Source organism: Macaca nemestrina, chromosome 17 (genome assembly GCF_043159975.1).
Source record: "Macaca nemestrina isolate mMacNem1 chromosome 17, mMacNem.hap1, whole genome shotgun sequence".
NCBI classification, from domain to species: Eukaryota; Metazoa; Chordata; class Mammalia; order Primates; family Cercopithecidae; genus Macaca; species Macaca nemestrina.
In genome coordinates, this window is record NC_092141.1 from 35405779 (window position 1) to 35428213 (window position 22435).

The 22435-nt window shown below is 51.0% G+C and overlaps 1 protein-coding gene and 1 long non-coding RNA gene across 25 annotated transcripts in view; one reads left to right on the plus strand and one right to left on the minus strand.

Moving 5' to 3' along the window:
• The window catches only part of LOC105476534 (myosin XVIIIA), a 105851-nt gene that overhangs the window by 65390 nt on the left and 18026 nt on the right, over positions 1-22435 (minus strand). For 2 of the 23 annotated variants that reach the window (XM_071082596.1, XM_071082590.1), the window contains exon 1: positions 230-289. The exons of 20 other annotated variants lie outside the window; for them this stretch is intronic. Coding sequence is in view for 1 of the 3 variants with exons in the window: in XM_011732688.3 (XP_011730990.2) it covers positions 230-235 (6 nt within the window). In the remaining 2 variants the exon portion in view is untranslated. Of the gene's footprint in view, positions 1-229; positions 304-22435 lie in introns of those variants that run through there. One more of the 23 variants, XM_011732688.3, reaches the window with a different exon arrangement.
• LOC105476529 (uncharacterized) lies at positions 221-22309 on the plus strand. Of its 2 annotated transcripts, none has more exons than XR_984119.3 (3): positions 221-416; positions 16511-17072; positions 22222-22309. It is a non-coding gene; the product is annotated as an uncharacterized lncRNA (long non-coding RNA). The 2 variants fall into 2 exon arrangements; XR_011615567.1 differs by lacking the exon at positions 22222-22309 and adding an exon at positions 18275-19322.

Consider the following 22435-nt stretch of genomic DNA (forward strand, 5'->3'; position numbering starts at 1 on the left):
CCAGGATGCCCTGCTCCTAGCCACGGAGGGGTTTTTGAGGCTTCCGGGGCTGGGTAACTCCCTTCTTACCAAGAAGCTCCGAGAGGAGCCCCAAGGCGGCCCCACCCCTCTCCCCACCTACTTCAGCCACATCTGGGGAAATCACAAAAAGGTCCCTCCTTTCCTAAATGAGGAAATAGCATGAGGAGCCTGGGACATTTCCAGGGTAGGGGGTCAGAGGGACACTCACCCGCATGGCCTGGCCTGGAGCAGCCCAGAGCAAGGAGACTCCGCTCTGATGCTGCTCTGGCTCTGTTAGCAGCTCAAAATAGCACAGGCTCTGGCCCCGCCCAGTTCCCGCCCTCTCCCCAGCCCCTCCCGTCCAGAGCTGCCCAGCCCCGGTTGGAACCAGTAGCCCGGAGGACTGCGGGTATCAGGTATGCCAGGAGGGAGACGGTGATACAGCAGTGTGTGTGGAAGGGAAGGAGAAGGCTCTTAGGGTAAAGCCATTGGGGTGGGCGGCAGGCAGTGTTGGGGGGTTAGGGCAAGGACAGGGAGGGTGAGACTTGTCTATGGACACACACCCCAGCTCCGGGACAGCTGGGCTGATATGGCTCCTAAAAATAGCAGAGGAATTTGAGACCTGCAGCCCCCGGCCCCACAGGCCAAACTTGAGACAAGCACATGCGCACTCACATACATGTACACGTATACACACACACCAGCATGCACAAACATTCAATCAACCCAGTATTCTTGAGAACACCCAAATCATAGGCCTACCCTAGCCATCTAATTACTGCGGCAGAGGCCAAGACAGCCACTAACGTCACATCCAAGACAACACATGGGGCCCACTGCACACTGTGCCCAAACAGCAGCCGCACACAGTCCTGTAAGTTCTGGCAAGAGCAGAGACCCACACGGGCAGGCCCACTTACTGCCCCACTGCCGTCAGTACACAGGGGACATGCAGAGAATCAATAGTACTCTCTACGTTTACATCCCTCTCCCCTCCACACATGCCAGGAACTGCACAGGCAGAGAGGAGGGTGGGGTGGGCCTCAGCCCTGCAGACAGAGGAAGTCATGGGTGTCTGGCCAATGAGCGACGGCTGCCTGTGAAAAGCCAGTGTTTCTTGTGAGGAGAAATCCTGGCCTGGTTCTCCAGTTAGCACCATGGGATGCTTAGACCAGGACTAGGGACCCGCTGAGAGGCTGAAATGGGAGCTGGAGAACAGAATGGGAAGGGGCCAAAAGACAGGGAGTGCAAGTCTCAGAAGCTGTCAGCTCTGCAGAAAAAAGGAAACAGTCATTGCTTCCCTCTTCCTCTTCAGGGAAAAAAAAAAAAAAAAAAAAAAAAGGTGGGGGTGGTGCTAGGAAGCCCTGGTACAGAATCACCTCCTAACCAGTCTGGCATACACCCCATGATTCTTGCCCCTGGCCAGCTCTAAGGGCCATTGGTTCTATAAATTGTCTGACTTTCTCCATGAAAAGATTGGTAAGCACTGCCAGAGAGGACGGAAACCCAGCTCTGCCTCCTACCTGCCATGCACTGTCCAAGTCTCACTGTCATATAGTCACATATACAGACTCTTAGGACATGGTGCTGTGCTTGTGTCCTGCTCTCTAGGGAATGGGATGTCTCCCCAGGGGAAGCATCTGGCCCTTCTGAAGCACATGCAGTGTCGCAGGTCTTCCCATCTCCAGTGGCTACTTAGAACAATGGTGCCAGCCTCAGCTGCTCACTGAAATCCACTGGGGAACTTGAAAAAAATACCGATGCCTGGAGCCCACCCTTTCCCTCTCAGTTTCTGACATAATTGGTCTGGGAGGGGGAGCCTGGGCATTGGGATTTTTTTTTTTTTTTGAGACTGAGTCTTGCTCTGTCGCCCAGGCTGGAGTGCAGTGGCGCGATCTCGGCTCACCACAAGCTCCGCCTCCCGGGTTCACGCCATTCTCCTGCCTCAGCCTCCTGAGTAGCTGGGACTACAGGCGCCCACCACCATGCCCGGCTAATTTTTTGTATTTTTAGTAGAGACGAGGTTTCACCGTGTTAGCCAGGATGGTCTCAATCTCCTGACCTCGTGATCCTCCTGCCTCAGCCTCCCAAAGTGCCGGGATTACAGGCGTGAACCACTGCGCCCGGCCGGGCACTGGGATTTTTTATGGATAAAAGCTCCCCAGGTGATTCTTACATGCAGCCAAGGCTGAGAACTGCAAGACTCTAAGGCCAGCATAAGGCCTAGCACAGAAATGTCCATTTGTTAAATGAATGAGTGAATGAATGAATGACTTAGCTGCGTGAACACAGACAGGTGACTTAAATTTCCCTTATCTGTAAAATGAGGATTACACCTGTACTGACTCTTACCCAACCAGTCTGAGACTGGTACATAATGTATGTGAAAGGGCTTTGGTTCTCCAAGTTCTCAGGCCAGCAGTGTGGGCATCCCCTGGGGACTTGTTGGAAATGCAAATTCCAGGAACCTGACCCAGACCTGCTGAACCAAGAACTCTGGATATGGGGTGCAGCATCTGTGTTTTAACTAGGCTTCCAGGTGATGCTGAGGCACATTAAATTCTGAGAGGCACGGCTTGAAAGGAATGATTCACAGCATACCATGGTTAGGAGTGTGACCTCCAGGGCCACATGGCCCGGTTTAATCTTGGCTCTTCCACGTAGTAAACTACACAACTTGACCTCTCTGTGTTTCAACTTCTTTTCATTTGTATTTTATTTTTTGAAATAGAGTCTCACTCACTCTGTCGGCTGGAGCACAGTGGCTCCATCTGGCTTACTGCAACCTCCGCCTCCCAGATTCAAGCGATTCTTGTGCCTCAGGCTCCTGTGTAGCTGGGATTACAGGCATGCGCCACCACACCCAGCTAATTTTTGTATTTTTAGTGGAGACGGGGTTTCACCATTTTGGCCAGGCTGACCTTGAACTCCTGACAGCAAGTGATCCGCCAGCCTCGGCCTCCCAAAGTGCTGGGATTACAGGTGTGAGTCACCATGCCCAGCCTCTGTGCTTCTATTTCTTTATTTATAAAATGGGAAAATAACAGCACCTACCACGAGGGGTTAATACATGGGTTAAAAGAATTAGTACATACATAGCTCTGAGAACAGCGCCCAGCACATTCATTTTCAATACTTAAAACAAAACAAAACAAAATAAAAAAACAGGGTCTTGCTCTTTGGCCCAGGCTGGAGTGCAGCGGCACTATCTTGGCTCCCTGAAATCTCCATCTCCTGGGCTCAGCCCATCCTCCCACCTCAGCCTTCCTAGTAGCTGGGATCACAGGCATGCACCACCATGTAAGTTTTATATATATATTTTTTGTACAGATGGGGCCTCCCTGTGTTGCCCAGGCTGGTCTCAGACTCCTGCGCTCAAGCAATCAACCTGCCTCGGCCTCCCAAAGTGCTGGGATTATAGGCGTGAGACACCATATTTGGCCTTAATACATTTTAACTATTATTATCTACCTATGATCATAAGCGGGGGAAAAAATGAGGCATTGTAAGCAAAATTTCCAGGTAACTGGAGCCTACCCTTTTTAAGGGATAAAAGATTTAAGTCATTTTCTAAGTTCTATACTATTTATAATCCTAAAAATAACCAACATATATACCCTGTTTCCTTAAGTACAACACCTCTAATTCATCTCAAAGATCTCAAACTTTGAGCTTTCCTTCTTGAACCCAATCCATTTCTGCTCCATCCTGTACTGAAGGGCACGCCATCTCCACCATGACGACTCCTGACTTCCTGGCCTGGCTATAGAAGCCTGGCTTCTGCCCCACCAATGCCCCAGCCTCTCTCCAAGGGCACCAGCCCCTCTTAGGCACCACCATGCTGAAGCCTTGCATATGCCTATATTAGGAAGGCCAGGCACCCTTTGTGGCCATATGTCTGCTTTTTAATTCTTTTGTCCCCGACCTCATTAGGCCATCAGCTGTCACTCGCCTGTCAGTGTGCCTGTCTCCACTCCTCCACTCAGCTTCATATGCAACCACAGCTAGTCCCTCTGCTGCCCAAAGCATGGTGCAATCTCAGGGCACGGTCTGTTTCTTCGATGAGTCTAACTGATGGCTCCAGAGGTCATGTGGGCACTCCCATAGCCAGCCAGGCCACCCCAACCCCCTCAGCTTGCCTCCAAGGACAGTCAGAAGCTATAATCTGGCCCCTCCTCAGACTTTACTTTTACTTTTCTAGTCTCTTCTCCCTCTTCCCAGCCAGCCTGGCTCTCCCTCATTTGCCTGCCCTTGTCACCACCAGAGCCATTCCTTATGAATGTGACTCTACCTTGGCTGACCCTCTGCATCTCTCCAGGCCCATCTCAACTCCCACCTTCTTTATGAAGCCTTCCCTGAAACCCAAGACCCACCTGGCAATGCAAAGAACGTGGACTCGGCAGCCAGACACACCTGGGTCTGAATCCCAGCCTCTTTCTTGCTGCTTGACCTAAGGGAAAGTTACTTGACTTCTTAGAGTTTCTACTTTTTTGGCTTTAAAATAGTATGATATCCACCTTATGAGGCTGTTGTAAGAATAGAACAGGCAGTACATGTAAAGCAACTGACATGAGGCCTGGCAAATTATACTTATTAAATTATTAATATCATTATTATCATAAACCATAGCACTCACTGTCTACACCTCAACACATTACATACATATGGTTCTTGGTTATACTCAATATGGTGCTCTATTACATGCAGTGGAGTCACACACTATATGGGGTTAGATTCCAAAGTCAGTATGTAAGGCAAAAATAGAATATGGTCTAAAACTCCTGAAAATCCCTTAAACTGCTCACAAAGTACAGTACACATGATTTTGGGTATGCCATTTGATATAGTATTGCTGCAGGAAAGCATAATAGTCATGTACAGCATATAGTAAAAACACACAAAACATAATTTTTATAATTTTAGGCTACAGTAATATAGTTTCTTATATAAGCATATAGTTGAATTTATTGAAGTTTACTGTCCACGTGCCATGACTATACAGCATAACTAATGTTCTGAATGATAATCAATTCGTGTTGAATGTTTAAGCCTGCTCTCCCTGGAGAGCTAGGACTATTTCCTACTTCCTTTATATCCCATCCCGTTCCCCAGCACTAGGCACACAACAGGCGTTCCACGAAAATCCATATGGATTTAACCAACTGATCTGAATGGTGCATGCACAATAAGCGGGCTGGAATACAGTGGGGAACAAGGGGATCTCCATGTGTGGTGACAACTTCAACTGCTCTATTCTCCCACATTGGTGGTGTGGGTGAGTGCAAGGTCTTTGGCTCTGTTTCAGGCACTTGACCAGGCAGAGTAGCTAAGCAGAGCTGGGGGCAGGCCAGACAGGAGGCTCTGAGGGCTGGAGGAAGTCGTTCACTTATTCAACTAGCTGTGAACTGTAATACCTCAAAGTGAACACTGTGGGGAAGCACCGTGCCTGCTTCTTTTTCAGCTTCCCCACCACAGACTGAGCTTCCTGACGCAGAGGTTGTGTGTTGCTCATTGCTCTATCCCCGGCACTCACCTAGCACTGGGCCCTGCTCAGAGACAATACGAGGCACATTTGAGTGACTCAGTGAAAGATGATTTAGTTATTGTTTTCAACTAAATATTTCCTGATTTTAAAAAATGTACAGACCAGCAGAGGAAGTAACAAATGTACCCCAATAATTAAAATTCAAGTCAGAATGTGCTCAGTGCTCCAACAGGGACATCAATGTTCCAGTTAGGGAATTAGGCAGACAGCTTACAGACAGCTTGGAGCTAGGCCAGTGAAAGAGAGAAATGTTATAATGTGGTAATGAGGTAGGAAGGGAATTCCAGGGTGAAAAAGTAGTGTAAGAAAAGGCAAAAAGGGGCCAGGCAGGCATGGTGGCTCACGCCAATAACCTCAGCACTTTGGGAGGCCGAGGCGGGCGGATCACCTGAGGTCAGGAGTTCGAGACCAGCCTGGCCAACATGGTGAAACCCCATCTCTACTAAAAATACAAAAATTAGCCGGGCGTGGTGGCATGTGCCTGTAATCCCAGCTACTTGGGAGGCTGAGGCAGGAGAATCACTTGAACCCGGGAGGCAGAGGTTGCAGTGAGCTGAGACTGCGCCACTGCACTCCAGCCTGGGCGACAGAGAGAGACTCTGTCTCAAAAAAATAAAATAAAATAAAATAAAATAAAAAGGCAAAGAGGTGGAAAAGCATGAGATATGGACAGTAAGTCTGGAAGAAATGTATGACACATATAGGAAACCAAGGCGGGATAAAGCTGGGAAGGAAGCTGGGTCTCAAATCAAGCAGGTGTATATAGTGGATGTATGTTGTTTCTGCTGCCCGCCACCCATTCCTCCATCCTCTGATTATAGCACCCTATTTTCCCCTCTGGGGACCCACTCCAGCACATGACTTGGCCCTGGCCAATAAGAATATCCTCAGGCTATAGGTTCATGGAGGGCATGTGACCCAATCAGTTTCAAGGATACATAATGAAACTTTGGGATTATTCAAAGAGTCACACTTCTCTATCCACACAACTAGAACCTGGGGCTGTGACATTTTGCCATTACTTGTCTGAGGACCAAGCCTGCCGAGAAGATGGGGTGAGAGACAGAAAAGGTCAGGTCTTGGTCACACTGTTAATGTTTCCAGATAAGGCTGAGCCTGTAGCCAGTTCTACTACTGGACTTTTCAGATATTGGTGACAATGCATATCTTTTTAAGCCAGTTGAGCTGGGCTTTCTGTTACTCCCACCTGAAAGAGCTGTACCTGAGATGAAAGCAAGGTGGGCAGTCTAAGGAACAAGAAGGCACACACCGAGCACTAGCCATGGCCAGGCACAGTGCTACTCGTTTTCCTCTCAAAACCCTGCAAGGTAATGAAAAGGGGGATTGTGGAATGGGGAAACGGGGTTTACGGAGGTTAAATAATTGCCTGTGATCACACAGATTGTGACCGGCCAGGTGATTTGAACTCAGGTTGTTCAGATTCCAGAGCCCAGCTCCTTACACACCACCACCTGCCTGGAAAACAATGGGAGGCATAACAAGTTTCTGGAGAGTGATGGGGCATGATTTAACCTGTGACTTAAGAATGCTGAGCAGGTCAGGCATGGTGGCTTATTCCTGTAATCCCAGCACTTTGGAAGGCCGAGGAGGGCAGACTGCTTGAGCTCAGGAGTTCAAGACCAGCCTGGGCAACATGGCAAAATCCCATCTCTACAAAAAACACAAAAATTAGCTGGGTGTGGTGGTGGCATGCCTGTGGTCCCAGCTACTTGGGAGGCTGAAGTGGGAAGATCACCTGAGCCCGGGGAAGGTCAAGGCTGCAGTGAGTCATGATCACACCACTGCACTCCAGCCTGGGTGACAGAGTGAGAGACCCTGCCTAAAAAAAAGAAAAAAAAAAAAAAATGCTGAGCTAACAGGATGCAAGAGGAGGAGAAAGGAGGCTGGAAGGAGAAAAAACATTAGAAAGTTAAGGTAGCCAGGCATTGTGGCTCATACCTGGAATCCCAAAACTTTGGAAGGCAGAGGCAGGAGGATCACTTCAGACCAGGAGTTCAAGACCAGCCTGGGAAACACAGAGAGACCCGCCTACAGAAAATTTAAAAATTAGCCAGGCGTGGTGGCATGCAACTGTAGTCTTAGCTACTTGGGAGGCTGAGGTGGGAGGATCAATCACTTGAGCCCTGGAGTTCAAGGTTACAGGTTACAGTGAGCTATGACCATGCCACTGCACTCCAGCCTGGGTGACCAAAAAAAAAGGAAGTCAAGGTAAAAGGGATACCAAATGAGAGGTGAGAAGGGTCTGCCTAGGATTCTGGCAGTTGATAGGGAAGAGAGGCTGATCCAAGAGAAAAATAAGTTGGACTTGGTGACTATTTGGGGAAGGATGGGAAATGGGCACGAGCGGGTGTAGGTGGAGATTGAGAAAAGGAAGGAAAGATACCAAGGTTTCAAGCTTGGGAAGATGTATTTTGTTAGGATATATCTCACTGTTAAGATATATCTTAACAAAATATATCTTAACAAAAGAATACTTCTCTGACCCCATTTGTCCCTCTAGTTCCCCTGTAAATCAAAACTCCTGAAAAAAAAGAAAAAGTCTATAAACACTGTTGCCATAAATGGGTACGAATTATATGATCCTTGTATTACAAAGTTGTGGTGTGTAAAGTGTCAGTAACAGAACTGTTTATTTAGGGAGCTGGGGAGAGTCCTGTTTAAAGCACTCAGAGCTCAGGGCCAGGAGGGCCTGGAGCACTTGCTTTTGGGGTGGGAGGGCCCAGCCACTAGGGTGGCAGGTGCACTTCCTGGATGACCACTTCAGAGGTCCTCAGCGCCAGCCCTAGGGCCAGTACTAGAGTCTACACTGTCTCAAAGAAAATGCCAGCGCAAGAAGGGAAATCCCTTCCCTTTCTTGGGAGGAATTATCCTTTATTCCTTTGTGTGTGTGTGTGTGTGTGTGTGTGTGTAACAAAATGTCATCTCGTATGAAACAGCAGTGTTAGGAGACAGCGATTGGTATTGAGGTGACAAGATTTTTTATGAAATTCTACCGGGTGCCGAAGGCCAGTGGATTCTGAAGGGGTAGAGGGCAGACTCCCTTTAAGAAGCCTAGGGATGGTCTCAGAGAGGAGAAGGAGGGCTGAGAGGAAACCTGGAGTGGCCAACGGTGCATGCCCAGGGCCAGCGCAGCCACTCAGCACCCTACGCACGGATCAGGGTCTGTGAGGCCCGAGTCAGCCCCAGGCCCCGGGCCACACTTCCTGGATTTGCCCACCGGCCAGCCGGAGCCTGGGCGGGGCCAAGGGGGTGGGGCCAGGCCCAGCACATGCGCCTGGGGTTCCGGAAGCTCCGCCCTGCAGCGCCGCTGGCGCCCGGCAGAGGGTGGCAGCCACCTTTTCATCTACCCTCCCGCTTTGCTAGGGCCGCGGGCTTTCACCTCCGCCTGGCCGGCCTCCGGGCCCCGCCCCCAGGAGGCGTCCCCCGGGAGCTCAGGCCCGAGGGGTCAGCGGTGGCAAGATGGCCTCTCGCCGTCCCCAGGATGCGTAGGGCAAGAAGAGGCAGGGATGAGCTCGGCGCCCACTTTGTTTTTATCACCGCTCTATCCCTAACCTAAAACAGTTCCTACATTTAGCAGGCATTCAGTAGATGCTTACTGATGGAATAAATGAATGAATACATGAATGCAAGGTCAAAAGACGCCAGGAAGGCCTTGAGTCTGTTCTAGAGAGGGGCCCAGGACAAGCAATCAGGAAGATCAGTGGGTTTGGGATGGCGAGCCACAAATCACTGCCCCAGAGGTGGTCGTTGAGGCTTGGGGCTCTGGCACTCCCCCCAGCCCCTACACCCACCCAGTCCCTGCATTGGCACACCCATCGGTTTGCTCAGAGCCATGTGCCACCACACCTTTTTGGGCACAGAGCCCAAGTACGGACGCCTGGGCTTGTCCTCTCTGCCAAGACCCAGAGTCAATCCCCAAAGACTAGGCAGGCATATGCGGCAAACTGCAGGGACCAGCTGACTGGCCCGGCAGCAGGCCTGCTGCTCTCTGAGGTCTCTCAGCTGCTGGGGAGTTTCTCATGGCGGCTGGGGATTTCCAAATTGCCTCTGCTTTGCCAAGCTTCCCCAAGGCCCAAAGCCATGAGCCAGCCTTGAGGATAGTTTCCCAAAATCCTCCACAGCCCTGCCCCACATCTCATCAGGACTTGGGTCACTTCTGGGTCTCCTAAATGTACCACATGCATTATGTTCTCCTCCCCACCCCCTCTGGCAGACACGAGGGAATAAACATAATGAAGCATTGTTCTCTTTTTCATATAAATGACAACTCTTCTCCATTTCCACAGAAGAAAAAAAAAGGAAACCAGCTTAAGGGTCAGTCACAGCAATTTAAATAAAATATCAGTAAGGTCTTCCTGGGTGTGAGATGGAGGCCTGTGGTGCTTATTCTCAAAGTCAGAGAAGTTCCTCTAGACAAGCCTCTGGTTCCTCCTAACACTGGACATCCAATAAATATTTGAGAATATGTGTGTTCACCTCTGAAGCCCCTATTGGGCCTGTTTCTAGAACCCTTTGAAGTAAAAATAAAGTACAAACCCTATGTCCATAGAAACAGGAAGAAGCAAAAGCTTCTACCTTGCATACCAATCCACCACCTCCGCGCTCACTGCCTGGGCCAAATCCACTGGGGCATGTGAGCACCTGTGTGTTACAAAGCTGGGCAGAAGACATGCTTGGCAAGGAAAGGAAGCGCTGCCCCAGTTGTGGTGGCACACAGCCAGGGACCTGCTGGCCCTGGGGCATCAGGATTCCAGAGCTTGTGAGGTGTAGAAATTGCCTGAGAGGACAGATCTTCCTTCCTGAGAGGAAGGGAAATGCCACCATCCCCTGCCTCACCAGGGGAACTCTGAAAGAGGAAATAAACCTTCAAGAACACCCAACTGTTTCTTTCTGGGAGCTGTTTAGAGCCGTACTGTCCAATATGGTAGCTACTAGCCATGAGTGGCTATTCAAATTGAAGTTGGTCGGGTGTGATGGCTCATGCCCATAATCCCAACATTTTGGGAGGTCTAGGCAGCAAGATTGCTTGAGGCAGAAGTTCAAGACCAGCCTGGGCAACATAGTGAGACCCCATCTCTAAAAAAAATTTTTTTTTAATTAGCCAGGTGTGGTCCCAGCTACTTGGGAGGGGGAGGTGGGAGGTGGGAGGATCACTTAAGCCCAAGAGCTTGCTGCAGTAAACTGTGATGGTGCCACTGCACTCTAGCCTGGGCGACAGAGCAAGACCCTGTCTCAAAAAAAATTCCAGTTAAATGGAAACAATGAGGATACTTCTGAACAAATTAAAAATCAAATAAAATTTAAGGTGCAGTATCTACTAAGTTGGACAGCACTACAGACCATTTCCATCCTTGCAAAATGTTCTGTTGGGCAGGTCTGGTCTAGAGGTTCCCTTTCAATGTGTCCTGGTCCCTCTACCAATGCCTCCTTCAGGTGATGCCCCTGCCCACCTGCTGTTTTCTCCCTTCCTCATCCCAGAGTCTGCTTAGACTCCTATCCCCACATGCCTTGCCTTGTTCCCTAGGCCTCCAAAAGAGGTGGAGGAGGGGACTGTAGTCACAATTTAATACCCAGCTGGGAGCAGAAGCAAGGCTGAATGGAAACCTGCCCCCACCCCAAAGCGTCCCAGGCCTGGGAGAAAGCCCCTCAGTGCCCTGCACAATCGCACAATCGTTCCTTGTTTCTGCATTCTCTGGGCCAAGCCAAGTAAGACATCTGGAATGCAGTGGCCTGAGGGCTTCCCCAAGCCACCGGCTGCAGGACTTATCTGATGTTAGTATTCCTATAGAGACAGAAGTCCCAATAGAATCCTGAACTTTCAACAGCAAATAAGGCCAATGAAGACTCATCCAGGGCATGCCAGGATTTCTGCCATGGAGCAATGAGGCCCATTAACTGGACACCTTCCTGTATCACTGGCTAGATGAAGCAAAGGAGGAGTAGGAAGGGGAGGACACAGTGGAGAATGGACTCTGGACATACCTGATACATTGGAGAGGAGGCTTAGAGAAGCCCCCTAGCCCCGCATCCACAGACGAGCAAAGGAACAGAGTGGCGGGTCTGACCACTGTTGCGTTCCATCACAGGGACTTCATTGGAGAGGTTTTGCTGCAGTAAAAATTACAAGTGGGAGAGTCTGGGGACACTCATATGTGTGGTGGTAGGAGCAGAGAACAGACCCTGGAACTGGCAGGTCAGGACTGTCTTTCTGTTCTATGCGTCAATTCCTGCTTAGTCCTAATCTAAATGGGCTGTCAGGAGCAAGACAGGTGTGAATAAACAAAATAAGTTGTAGAAAGACCAAAAAGTAGGGTAAGTTTGTTCAAATGGAAAACAAATGGGTAGAAAGACACCTAGTATTCCAGAGGTCTTGCCATCAGCTAAGAATCTGATTGGAGGGAGTCACAGAGAAAGCAGCTCAATTTTAAAAACTGGAATCAAACTTCAGAGCAGATTGGAAACTCAGGCCAAAGCAATCACTCGCTAAGATTACTGTGAAGCCCTGAGTAAGCTTGGGCCTCTTCCCCATCTCTACCTGAAAGGTACTTTGGGCAAAAGCATCAGCGTAAGGACAAGAATAAAGAATAGAGCAGAGCTGAGTCATTAACAGGAACAGCACCTGTGACATTACTGTGGGTACCAAGCTACCAGGCACCCGTGCTTCCTGACGTACCAGAGACAGATTAATTATGACGATCATAATGTTCACTTTTTTTTTTTTAAAACAGGATCTCATTCTGTCACTCAGGTTGGAGTACGGTGGTGTGATCATGGCTCACTGCAGCCTTAAACTCCTGGGCTCAAGCTATCCTCCTGTTTCAGCCTCCCAAGTAGCTAGGACAGGCATGCACCACCACACTCGGCTAATATTTTCACTCTTTGTACAAAGTCTCACCTTCTTTCCCAGGCTGGTCTTGAACTCCTAGCCTCAAGAGATCCTCCCACTTCAGCCTCCCAAAGCACTGGGATTACAGGTATGAACCACTGTGCCTGGCCAGTGCTCACTGACTCTAGGCACTATTTTGAGGCACTGCTCTAAGTGGTTTATATGTATTGATTCATTTAATCCTCAAGACAACCTTACAAGGAAAGTACTATTATTTTGTGTTTGCTTGTTTGTTTGAGACAGGGTCTTGCTCTGACACCCAGGATGGAGTCCAGTGGTTCAATCATGGCTCACTGCAGCAAACTCCTGGGCTCAAGCGATCCTCTCACCTCAGCCACCTGAGTAACTGGGACTACAGGCACACACCACCATGCCCAGCTAATTTTTGTATTTTTAATAGAGATGGGGTCTCACCATGTTGCCTGGGCTTGTCTCACTATGTTGCCCAGGCTAGTCTTGAATTCCTGGGCTCAAGCGATCCTCCTACCTCCCAAAGTGTTGGGGTTACAGGCATGAACCACCACACTGGACTAAAACTACTATGATTATTCTCATTTTATAAATGAGGAAAATGAGGCACAGAGGAATTAAATAATTTGCCCAAGATCACTCAGCCAGTAGGCAGCATGGCCAGGATTCAGACCCAGGCAGTCTGGCTCTAGAGGCCAAGCTGTAGCCAATACTTAGCACTGTGTTAACAACACCTTCGTAACCACACGCAACTCCTGACCTGTGGGCCCTTGCCTGGGGCCCTCACTCTCCTCCTCTATTCTCCCCAGATGAGCTGAAAGCAGTTCCTGCAGCCAAAACTAGCCCTTCCAAGCAACTTCATATTTGACAAACATCTGTTTCTACAGTTAGAAAAGAGCTGCAGTTTTGGGATTTTGAAGAAAATGGGTGGGACAAAGGGTAGAGGACCCTTTATAGGATGGGTCCCTCTTTCAGAGGCACAGAAGAGAGACCTCAAAATCAGTCATCAAAGGAAGACAAGCGGGCTGGGTAGGAACCCAAAGCCCTGATTAAAGCAGGAAAACTGTTTCCCCTACCCCAGAGACAAAGTCCTCTGGCGTGAAGCCAGCTGCTTTCCCCTTGACAGAGAAGGTAAGGGCTAGAAGCAAATGGCAGAAACTGGAGGGGTCTGGGAGAAAAGGACAACCCATTCTACATTCTGCAGAGAGAGTGTGTGTGTGAGAGAGACAGAGTGTGTGTGTGTGAGAGACAGAGAGAATATGTGCACATGTGTATGTGGCGCCTGGGCCATTCCTAAGCTGGGTGTCCTGCCACAGAGCCCAGTTCTGTGGTTCTCTTCCCAGGTTGAGGTTAGGTGACAATGGGTGGAGGCAGGAGTGATTAGGCAGTGCCAGGAGAGGTGTGTAGACAGGTCTTGGTGTGACCACACAGGGTGACTCGCCTCCCTCGAGGGAGGGCAAGGGCATTTGGGGTGAGGTGGTCAGGCTGGTACCCCTAGGAGAAGGCTTCATTCCTGCCTGCCCCTCACCTCATCTAAGCAAGAAACCCCTTTTATTGTTCAGAAATCCTGAGGCCAGAATCTCAGGCTGCCAGGGCAATCGGGGCTCTGCCAGGCAAAGCCAAGTGCTAAGGGGAATAGGGATGTTTGCTGGCCACCGATTCTGGGAAGACAGGCCACAGCAGTCTCCCCAGGCTTCTCAGGCAGGGGGCCCAGTTTCCCTCTTGCCTCTGTTGATCTTGAGGCATGGCCAAGTGAGTGGGGACTCGACCCACCCTGTGCCCATGTCCTTTAGGGAACCTAGGTGCCTGCTGAGAGGAGGCAGGACTGTGCCAGGCTCAGCACATGCTGGGTTCCCCCCGTGCCTGAAGTGCCAGGCACACTAGCTCCCACAGCCTGGACAGCTCTGGGGAGGGCAAGGCAGAAGATGCCAGCCCAGCCAGGGAGGAAATCTTTTACTGCTTTGAGCCCAGTGCTTCTACAGTCAGCTCCACAACCAAAGCAGTCCGCACATGAGGGAGGGGCAGGGGCAGAAGGCAGGGCCCCCAGCAGGAAGAACTAACCGCACAAGCAGATGGTATTAGACCCTTTCCCTCGCCATGTCCCTGGAAGGTTCTACTGGAATCTCCAGATACTTTCCCCTTGATGTGTTGGGGCCAGGCATGAAACTGGGTGTCACGGAGAGTCATGACAGTCTCATGCTGCCTGACGGTGCTGTCACTGCTTGGCCTCTAGCCCATGCCACCCAGGGCTGAGATCAAACTTCCTGCAGATGTCTTCTGTCCTTGCAGACGCATAGGCCCTGTCATCACAGGGGTGCCATCTTCAGCCTTTCTCCTCCACAGAACCAGGCTCAGGGGCTGACACAGAGCAGTGTTCATCAAGGTGTCCTGACATCCCACCCTGATTGCACCAAGGCTCTGGGGACATCCACATCTCACCTTTCCTATAGCGCAGAGCCCTGCCTCCTCCCCACCACACATGCAGCCCTCTTCTGCCCCAGGGCCGGGGCAGCCTCAGTCCTGCTGCCAGAGAAGAGCTCCCTGGGAGGAACCTGCCATGCTGTATGGACCCTGCTTGCCCCAGGGCCTGGCAGGGAGAGGAGCTGGGGAGGGAGGGAGGAAGTGAGTCAGCTCCTTGCAGAAATGGGAGTGGGAGGGAGCAGCCAGCAGAAATGAGATCAGAGGGCAAAGGGCACAGGAGCCGGAAAGGTCATTAAGAGAGGGGACCAGGCCCCGAAGGTGTTGTGGGACCCACAGGGGAGCAGACAGATACAGGTGACGAATTCGGCAGGGCCACCTCCAGCCGAGGCCAGAGAACCCGCGACCAGAGGCCTTGCCCCACCTGAGGATGGAATCCGAGGCGGCTCCCCTCCCTGACTCATGTTCACACCAGAGGTAGCAAGGCCTTGTGGGACATGGCCAGCCTTGTTCTCTCCTCACAGAGGTGGAGTCTCTGGGCTCCAAGGCCTCCCACTCCCTCTCCTGAGCCCTACAGCTCCAGAAGCCCAGGTTCCCCCTGATGTGGCCTAGTAGGGACATGCTAAGGTCCTACAGACAAGTCACCTAGGCCAGTCAGAGTGGGAAGGTTCCAGGAGCCAAAACTGTCTCCCAGAGGGGATGGGAGCCGAGCCTGGGCCCCAGGAGCAGAGCAACTGGGGCTGCCTTAGCACCCACTCTCCCCTCCCTGGTAGGGACATGTGGGAGCTGTCCCCAGGCTCCAGCTGGAATCCATTGCTGTGATTGGGCAAGATCCTTGCTGTGAAAATTCCCAGCCTGCTGACATTCCAGCATGAAGGCAGTTCAGGGAGAGCAGCAGAAGGGAAGAGGAAGCCCCACCGGGCCACATTCCAGCCCCTCAGAGACCTGCAGCCAGTAAGACAGGCACATTCCTCCAAGGTCTGGGCCAGACACTGCATAGCCCCCATGTAACCCTGAATCTTCTTCTCACCCAAGCCTGGCACCTTCATGCGGGCTCCTGTGTGGGGGCAGGAGGCAGCCTGTCCCCAGGATCCCCCTTCCCAGGCTCCTGCTCCTGGATGCCCACAGAGCTGCCTCTCCTCCAGTCCTGTGAGAGATGCCAGGCCCCAGGCATGCAAGAAACAGTCCGTGGGTGGAGACGGGACACGCTAAGGTCCTACAGACCAGTCACCAAGGCCAGTTGGAGCAGGAGGGGTCCAGGAACCAAAACTGAGCTAAAGTTTTGGTTCTGGTCTGGAAGACCGAACAGAATTAGTTCCTGATTACAGAACCATCTTCTTTCCTTCAACAAATGTCCTTTGCCCTTGTGCAGTGCTCCAGCACTGGAGAAGGAATAAGATAACTCAGTAATTACCATCTTGTGAATGCTATGAGAAGGCTGGGGTGCTGCCAGGGTGGGAACTTGACATGGTCTGGGAGGATCAGGTGCAAGTGACATTCAAACTGAAGCCAATGTGTAGAAGTGTACAAGCGTGGGCACGGAAAGGGGCTACAGAAAAAATGAACAGCAGAGCTCAAGGGTAAATGCCAGTGAGAAGCCTGCATTGCCCCCACCCCTGCCAGGCCCTCCGCCAGGCTGTGCTCTGCCACTGTTTTTCCACAACACACAGAGGAAACAACAGCATGGCCTCGAGCAACACAGCGAGCCTGCTCTTGGTCAGAGGTGACACTGCAGGGATCCGGTCACCCCAAGTGCTATGGAGATCAGCACCGGCATGCCAGTATAGGCCAAAAAGGTGAGAGGGGCAACGTCCCAGACTCCCAGATCTAGCATATGGCCCTCCACTCCTGAGGACCACATCAAATGCTGCCAAGGCAGGTGCCACTTCTCTTCTTAAGGCATCCCTCTGCCACCCTTCCCTCTCCCAGCTCCCACAAGATTGAATCCTGCCTGCTGCCACTTGGGCTCACTTCCTCTGGCTAACCCTCAGGAGACACTGAGAGCAACGGTCACACCCTTCTGCAGCACACCACCACAGCTCAGGAGAGGCCTGTCACTCCTGGCTTCCCTTCTGGAAGGATGACAAGGAGGTGAAGAGGCTTTTAGTGACAGGGCAGCAGGAGTCAGAAGGTCTGAGCTGGGCAGTGGATTTATACGGATATCCGGATACTGCCTTCCTCTCCTCTATACAGCAGATTAGTCAAGAGCTGATGGCCTGAGTTCAAGTCCTGGTGAGTCACTTAATACCTGTGCAACCTTATGCAATTTGCTTAACTTGAACCTCTCAGTAATGCAGTTTCCTCACTTTAAAACAGATTGTTATGATCCCTCCTTCAAAGGGTTGTTGAGAAAAATTAAATAAGTGAATGTATGTAAAACACGGAGAACAGTGCCTAACCTACAGTGAATGTTAGACGTGATCCTCACCTTGCCAGAACTTTTCATGCCCTTCCCCCAAGGCATTCCTGTTCAGCTCAGTCTTTTTTTTTTTTTTTTTTTTCTTTCAAGACAGGGTCTTGCTCTGTCTCCCAGGCTGGAGTTGAGTGACATAATCAGTGGCATAATCACAGCTCACTGTAGCCTCAACCTCCCAGGTTCAAGGGATCCTCCCACCTCAGTCATCCAAGTAGCTGGGACTACAGGTATGTGTTACCACCTCCGGCTAATTTTTGTATTTTTTGCAGAGATGGTGTTTTGCCATGTTATCCAGGCTGGTCTCAAACTCCTAGGCTCAAGCGATCTGCCCACCTCGGCCTCCCAAAGTGCTGGGATTATAGACGTGAGCCATTGTGCCCTGCCTCAGCTGAGTCTTACCCAGATCAATTAAACACCACCTAGGGCACGTGTCTGCACTATGCACCATACTGAGCGCTACAGATAACACCCGGCGAACACCAGCAAACACCTGACATTCTGCCCTGGCCCAGAGTTTGTGCAAAGCAACCAGGCTGAGTTGCACCAGGGCAGAACGTCATGCCCTGATTCTGGAGAACATATGGCGGGAGATTAAGGGAGTCCGAGGGGTGACCTAGGTCTAAGAAAGTACTTTCCCAGGCCGGGCGCGGTGGCTCACGCCTGTAATCCCAGCACTTTGGGAGGCCGAGGCGGGCGGATCATGAGGTTAGGAGATCGAGACCATCCTGGCTAACACGGTGAAACCCCGTCTCTACTAAAAATGCAAAAAATTAGCCGGGTGTGGCGGTGGGCGCCTGTAGTCCCAGCTACTCAGGAGGCTGAGGCAGGAGAATGGCGTGAATCCTGGAGGCGGAGCTTGCAGTGAGTCGGGATCGCGCCACTGCATTCCAGCCTGGGGGACAGAGCGAGACTCCATCTCAAAAAAAAAAAAAGAAAGAAAGAAAATACTTTCCCAACCAAACTAGAGCCCACAACTGAAAAAATAAGCTTTGCTAACACCGTCCCCTGTATTTAATAGAACAGAAGCTGCTGCCAAACGCCATGCAGGACTCTTCTGTCGGCTGCTCTCATCAAACTGCACAGCAGAGGTGGGGGCCCTGAACACTCTGCTCTTTCGCAGTGGCTGTCTGGCATGGTGGGCAGCCTCAGTGCTGCCAGATGCCCGGGGCACAACCGTACCCGCTGCCCAGAACTGACAATGGAGGCGCCAAGCCGCCTGCCCAGGCAGCAGGGGAGCCCTCCCCTCAGCTGGGTCACCAGTCCCCACCGTCCCCCCAAGACTGCAGTGAGGAGAATACAGCAGCTTAGTGCAGTGGGGTGGTGGGAGCCCTGCTGGCAGGCAGCGCGTGCCTGTGGTTTCTGGGAAACGCTGTAGAGATTTGCAGCATTTTTAAAATACTTGTGTTCCCACCCGCCACACACTCCCCTTCACCCTACTCCCCACCCACCCCTAGTCAGGGTGTTTGCATATCTGGTATTTTCCAGAACTATTCCAATGTAAATAAGAGAGATTAGAAGGGAGCAGAGGGCATGGTGACTTGGGGTGTCAGGGCAGGCAGGAAGGGACCAGGACAGGAAGGGGCAAGGGCAGGCTACCTTTAAGATCCTGCTCCTGCACCAAGGCTCCAAGCTGTGCCCACAGAAGCACCCATGACCATGTCGTGTACCCATACTCAGGTCAATGCGGCCTGGGTACTGTGCCCACCACCACGGGCTGGGTGGCCAGGGCACTCTAGGGCTGCAATTCATCCAGCATCTCATGAGGAAGAAGGCAGAATGGTGCCTCCAAGGACAGAGAAGGGAGCCTTGGAAATGATCAAGTCCACTGCCCCACCCTGACAGTCCCATGCACCCCACTAATCCAGGATAGACAATCCCGAAGACCTTTCACCCACCACTCCCCGTGCCCTTGACACCTGTCCCCGGCCCTTCATTACCTAAAGGACTTAGATAGGGATCCTCACTGAGCCCCCAAGCCAGGGTTCTCACATGGTGAGACTCAGATGCCAGGGGTGCCTGAAGCTTTGGCACAAATTGAAGTAAAAATTTCCTGTTTTTAAAAAAAAAAAAAACACACACACACAGAAACCAAAAACCCAAAGCAAAACAAAACAAAACAAAGCAAAAACACTCCAAGGATCACTTGCAGTAAAATCAGGAACAGAAGCATTCTAGAACACTGAGCCAGGCAGCACACAGCTGCTCCACCACCACCAGAAGACCCTAGGAAAGCCCAGTGCTCCAAACTCAGCCTGACATACCTGGAGGCATGACCATTTTGAGTCTTCCCTTGGAATCCTGCAGGCCCCACTCCTGGCAGCAGCCAGGTACCCTAGGGACAAGGTTGATGAGGCTCACACAGTTTCTACAAAGGGGTCTAAGGTTTCCCCTGCAGCAAAAGTGCTCCCCTGTCCTTCTCCCAGATGCAGGCAACCCTGACTTGCTCGTCTCCTGCAGGGCCACCAATGGCCAAGCCTGCAGGCCCCAGAAGGTGGCCTCTAATAAGCTAGAAAAGGATAGGAACTACCCAGAAGCTCATCTCTCCCTTTAGCTGGCTGTCTATAAGGCTAGGGCTACAGGAAAAGTCCAGACGAAAGCATCAGAAAACCTCAGGAGCAAGGATGGGTGAACACTAGGATGGATTAATTAAGGAAGTTGCAAAATTACCCTTCCTGGATGGCTTTAGAGACCAGGCACAGGGAAGGGAAGGGTACTAATGTTTCTAAGCATTTACCACCTGCCAACATCTCACATACGTGAACTTGCCTAACATAAACATGCTTACCTTATATAAAGACCCACAAAATACACAGAATAAAAAGCAAATCTCCTTTCAGCCTGCAATTCTATCCTGCTTCTCAGAGGTAATTGGAGTGAATTCATTGGGTATGCATCTTTCTCCAACTTAACCTTCTCAACCTCTGGGAGGATAGAATAGGCCCATTTCATAGAGACAACAGGTCACTTCCACCAGGAGGCCTCTCCTGATTGCCACCCTTTTCCCCTAGGCAGAACTTCCTCCTGCCCCACTGTATGCCTGCACAGACTTCTGCGATAGCAGCTTTGCATTTCTTTATTTAGGTCTGTACTTCCTCAAGGAAAGATTATATTTTATTTATTTAATCCCCCAGTGCCAGCACAGTGCTAAGGACCAGTCCTTAGGTCAACTTCATTAAATATTTACTGAGGGAAAAGTGAACACTGAGGCTCTGAAAGGTGTCATAACTTTGGTAAAACCTGAACCCAGGTCTTTCTGGCTCCAAAGCCCATGCTCTTTCCACTGTAACATGCCCTTTCCCAGACCCACCTGAGCGTGGAGGTGGTTTACATGAACATGGCAACCTCATGAGGAACTCGACAGCTTGAAAGCCTTTGACTAGAAACTCCACCCCACACACTAAAACCTCCAACTAGCAGCCTCTCAGTTCACCAGGGGAAGTACCCCTACCACAGCAACTAGACTTGGCTGGGAGGGAGTGGTAGGCCTTCCTTTAAAGACCCCCTCTCCCTTCCCACCACATTCTCAAAAGCTCAGGGAGGGCCAGGTGCAGTGAGTGGCTCAAGCCTGTAATCCTAGCACTTTGGGAGGCCAAGGCGGGTGGATCACCTGAGGTCAGGAGTTCGAGACTAGCCTGACCAATATGGTGAAACTCCATCTGTACTAAAAATATAAAAATTAGCTAGGCGTGGTGGCAGGCACCTGTAATCCCAGCTACTCAGGAGGCTGAGGCAGGAGAATCGCTTGAACCAGGAAGGTGGAGGTTGCAGTGAGCCGAGATAGCGCCATTGCATTCCAGCCTGGGCAACAAGAGTGAAACTCCATTATAAAAAAAAAAAAAAAAAAAAAATTAGCCAGGTATGGTGGTGTGTGCCTATGGTCCCAGCTTCTCAGGAGGCTGAGGCGGGAGGATCGCTTGAGCCTATAAGCCAAGACTGCCCCATTGCACTCCAACCTGGGTGACAGAGCAAGACCCTGTCTCAAAAAAAAAAAAAAAAAAAAAGCTCAGGAGGCCTTGCTTTCCGGCCAGCACCTCTGGCTCTTCATGGCAGGACAACCACGTTGGCCAGGGTTTAGCTGGGTGGGGCTTTTCTGAGCTCAGCAGAAAGGTCCCATACTTCCAGATGCAGGAGGACATGCCTAGTCCTAAGGGACTCCCCTAGGATGGACCCACTGAGGATACAGACAGACTGGCCTTCTCCTCTCCCAGGCTCTAGTCTCCAGCCTGGCCTCTGCCCCTTCTCAGTGGGACTTGACTTTCCCATCCAGACTTATGGAAGTGGAGGAGGGAATTTTGATCCAACTGGGGTTTTAAGATCCTCAACTTTACCAACATCTCCCCTAACCTCACCAGACTCAGGAAACACTTGGCCTTCAGCAAACTTAAGAGTAACTGATCCAAATACAGATGCCCCCCAAGAACCTTCCCTAAGGAATCAAAGGGGAAAGAATGTAGCATCTTCCCAGTACTCCGGTGGTCACGTGACCCCTCCTCTCCCTCAGTCCCCTACCAGTGGGTCACCAAGACCCCAGAGTCTGACAGTTGCTCAAGTCTGAGATGGCCCTCCATCCCACTGCCTCTACCTGAGTCCAGGTCTCCATCCATTCTCCTGGGATCACAATCACTCCCTCACCACTCTCCCCACAGCCAACTTTGCTACACCCTAGAGCATGCTCCATAAGCAGCCAGAGTAATTTCCTAAAACCTGTTCCTATTGCTCCCTGATTAAACTGCTTCAGTGCCCTTTGGTTAAAGTTCACATTCCCCAGCACGGTTCACAGGGGCCTCCGTGACCTGGCTCCCGTGGATGCCTCCTAGTGCTTCTCTCAACACTCCCTTCCCACTCACCGTCTCCCAGCCTTATTCCTGAAATGTGTGATTCTCTCTCCATAACTTTAGGCCTTGGCATGTGTTTGTGACAGCGTTTCCCTTCCTCTTGCCTCCCCTTCACTCATCTACTACCCAGATGTCAGCTTGCACAAGACTGGACTTGAAGCCCCTCTGCTGCACTCCTAGCACCAGGACTGGCCCCTGTGGTTGAGTTTCTCAGAGAGTACTGTCATGGTCTGCTGCTGGACCATATTTCCTGCTAACTATGAGCTCCTTGGGGCTGGGATTATGTGCTGCTCACCGCTGGAGCCCAGGACCTGGTATGCAGTAAGTGCTCAACAAATGCTTCC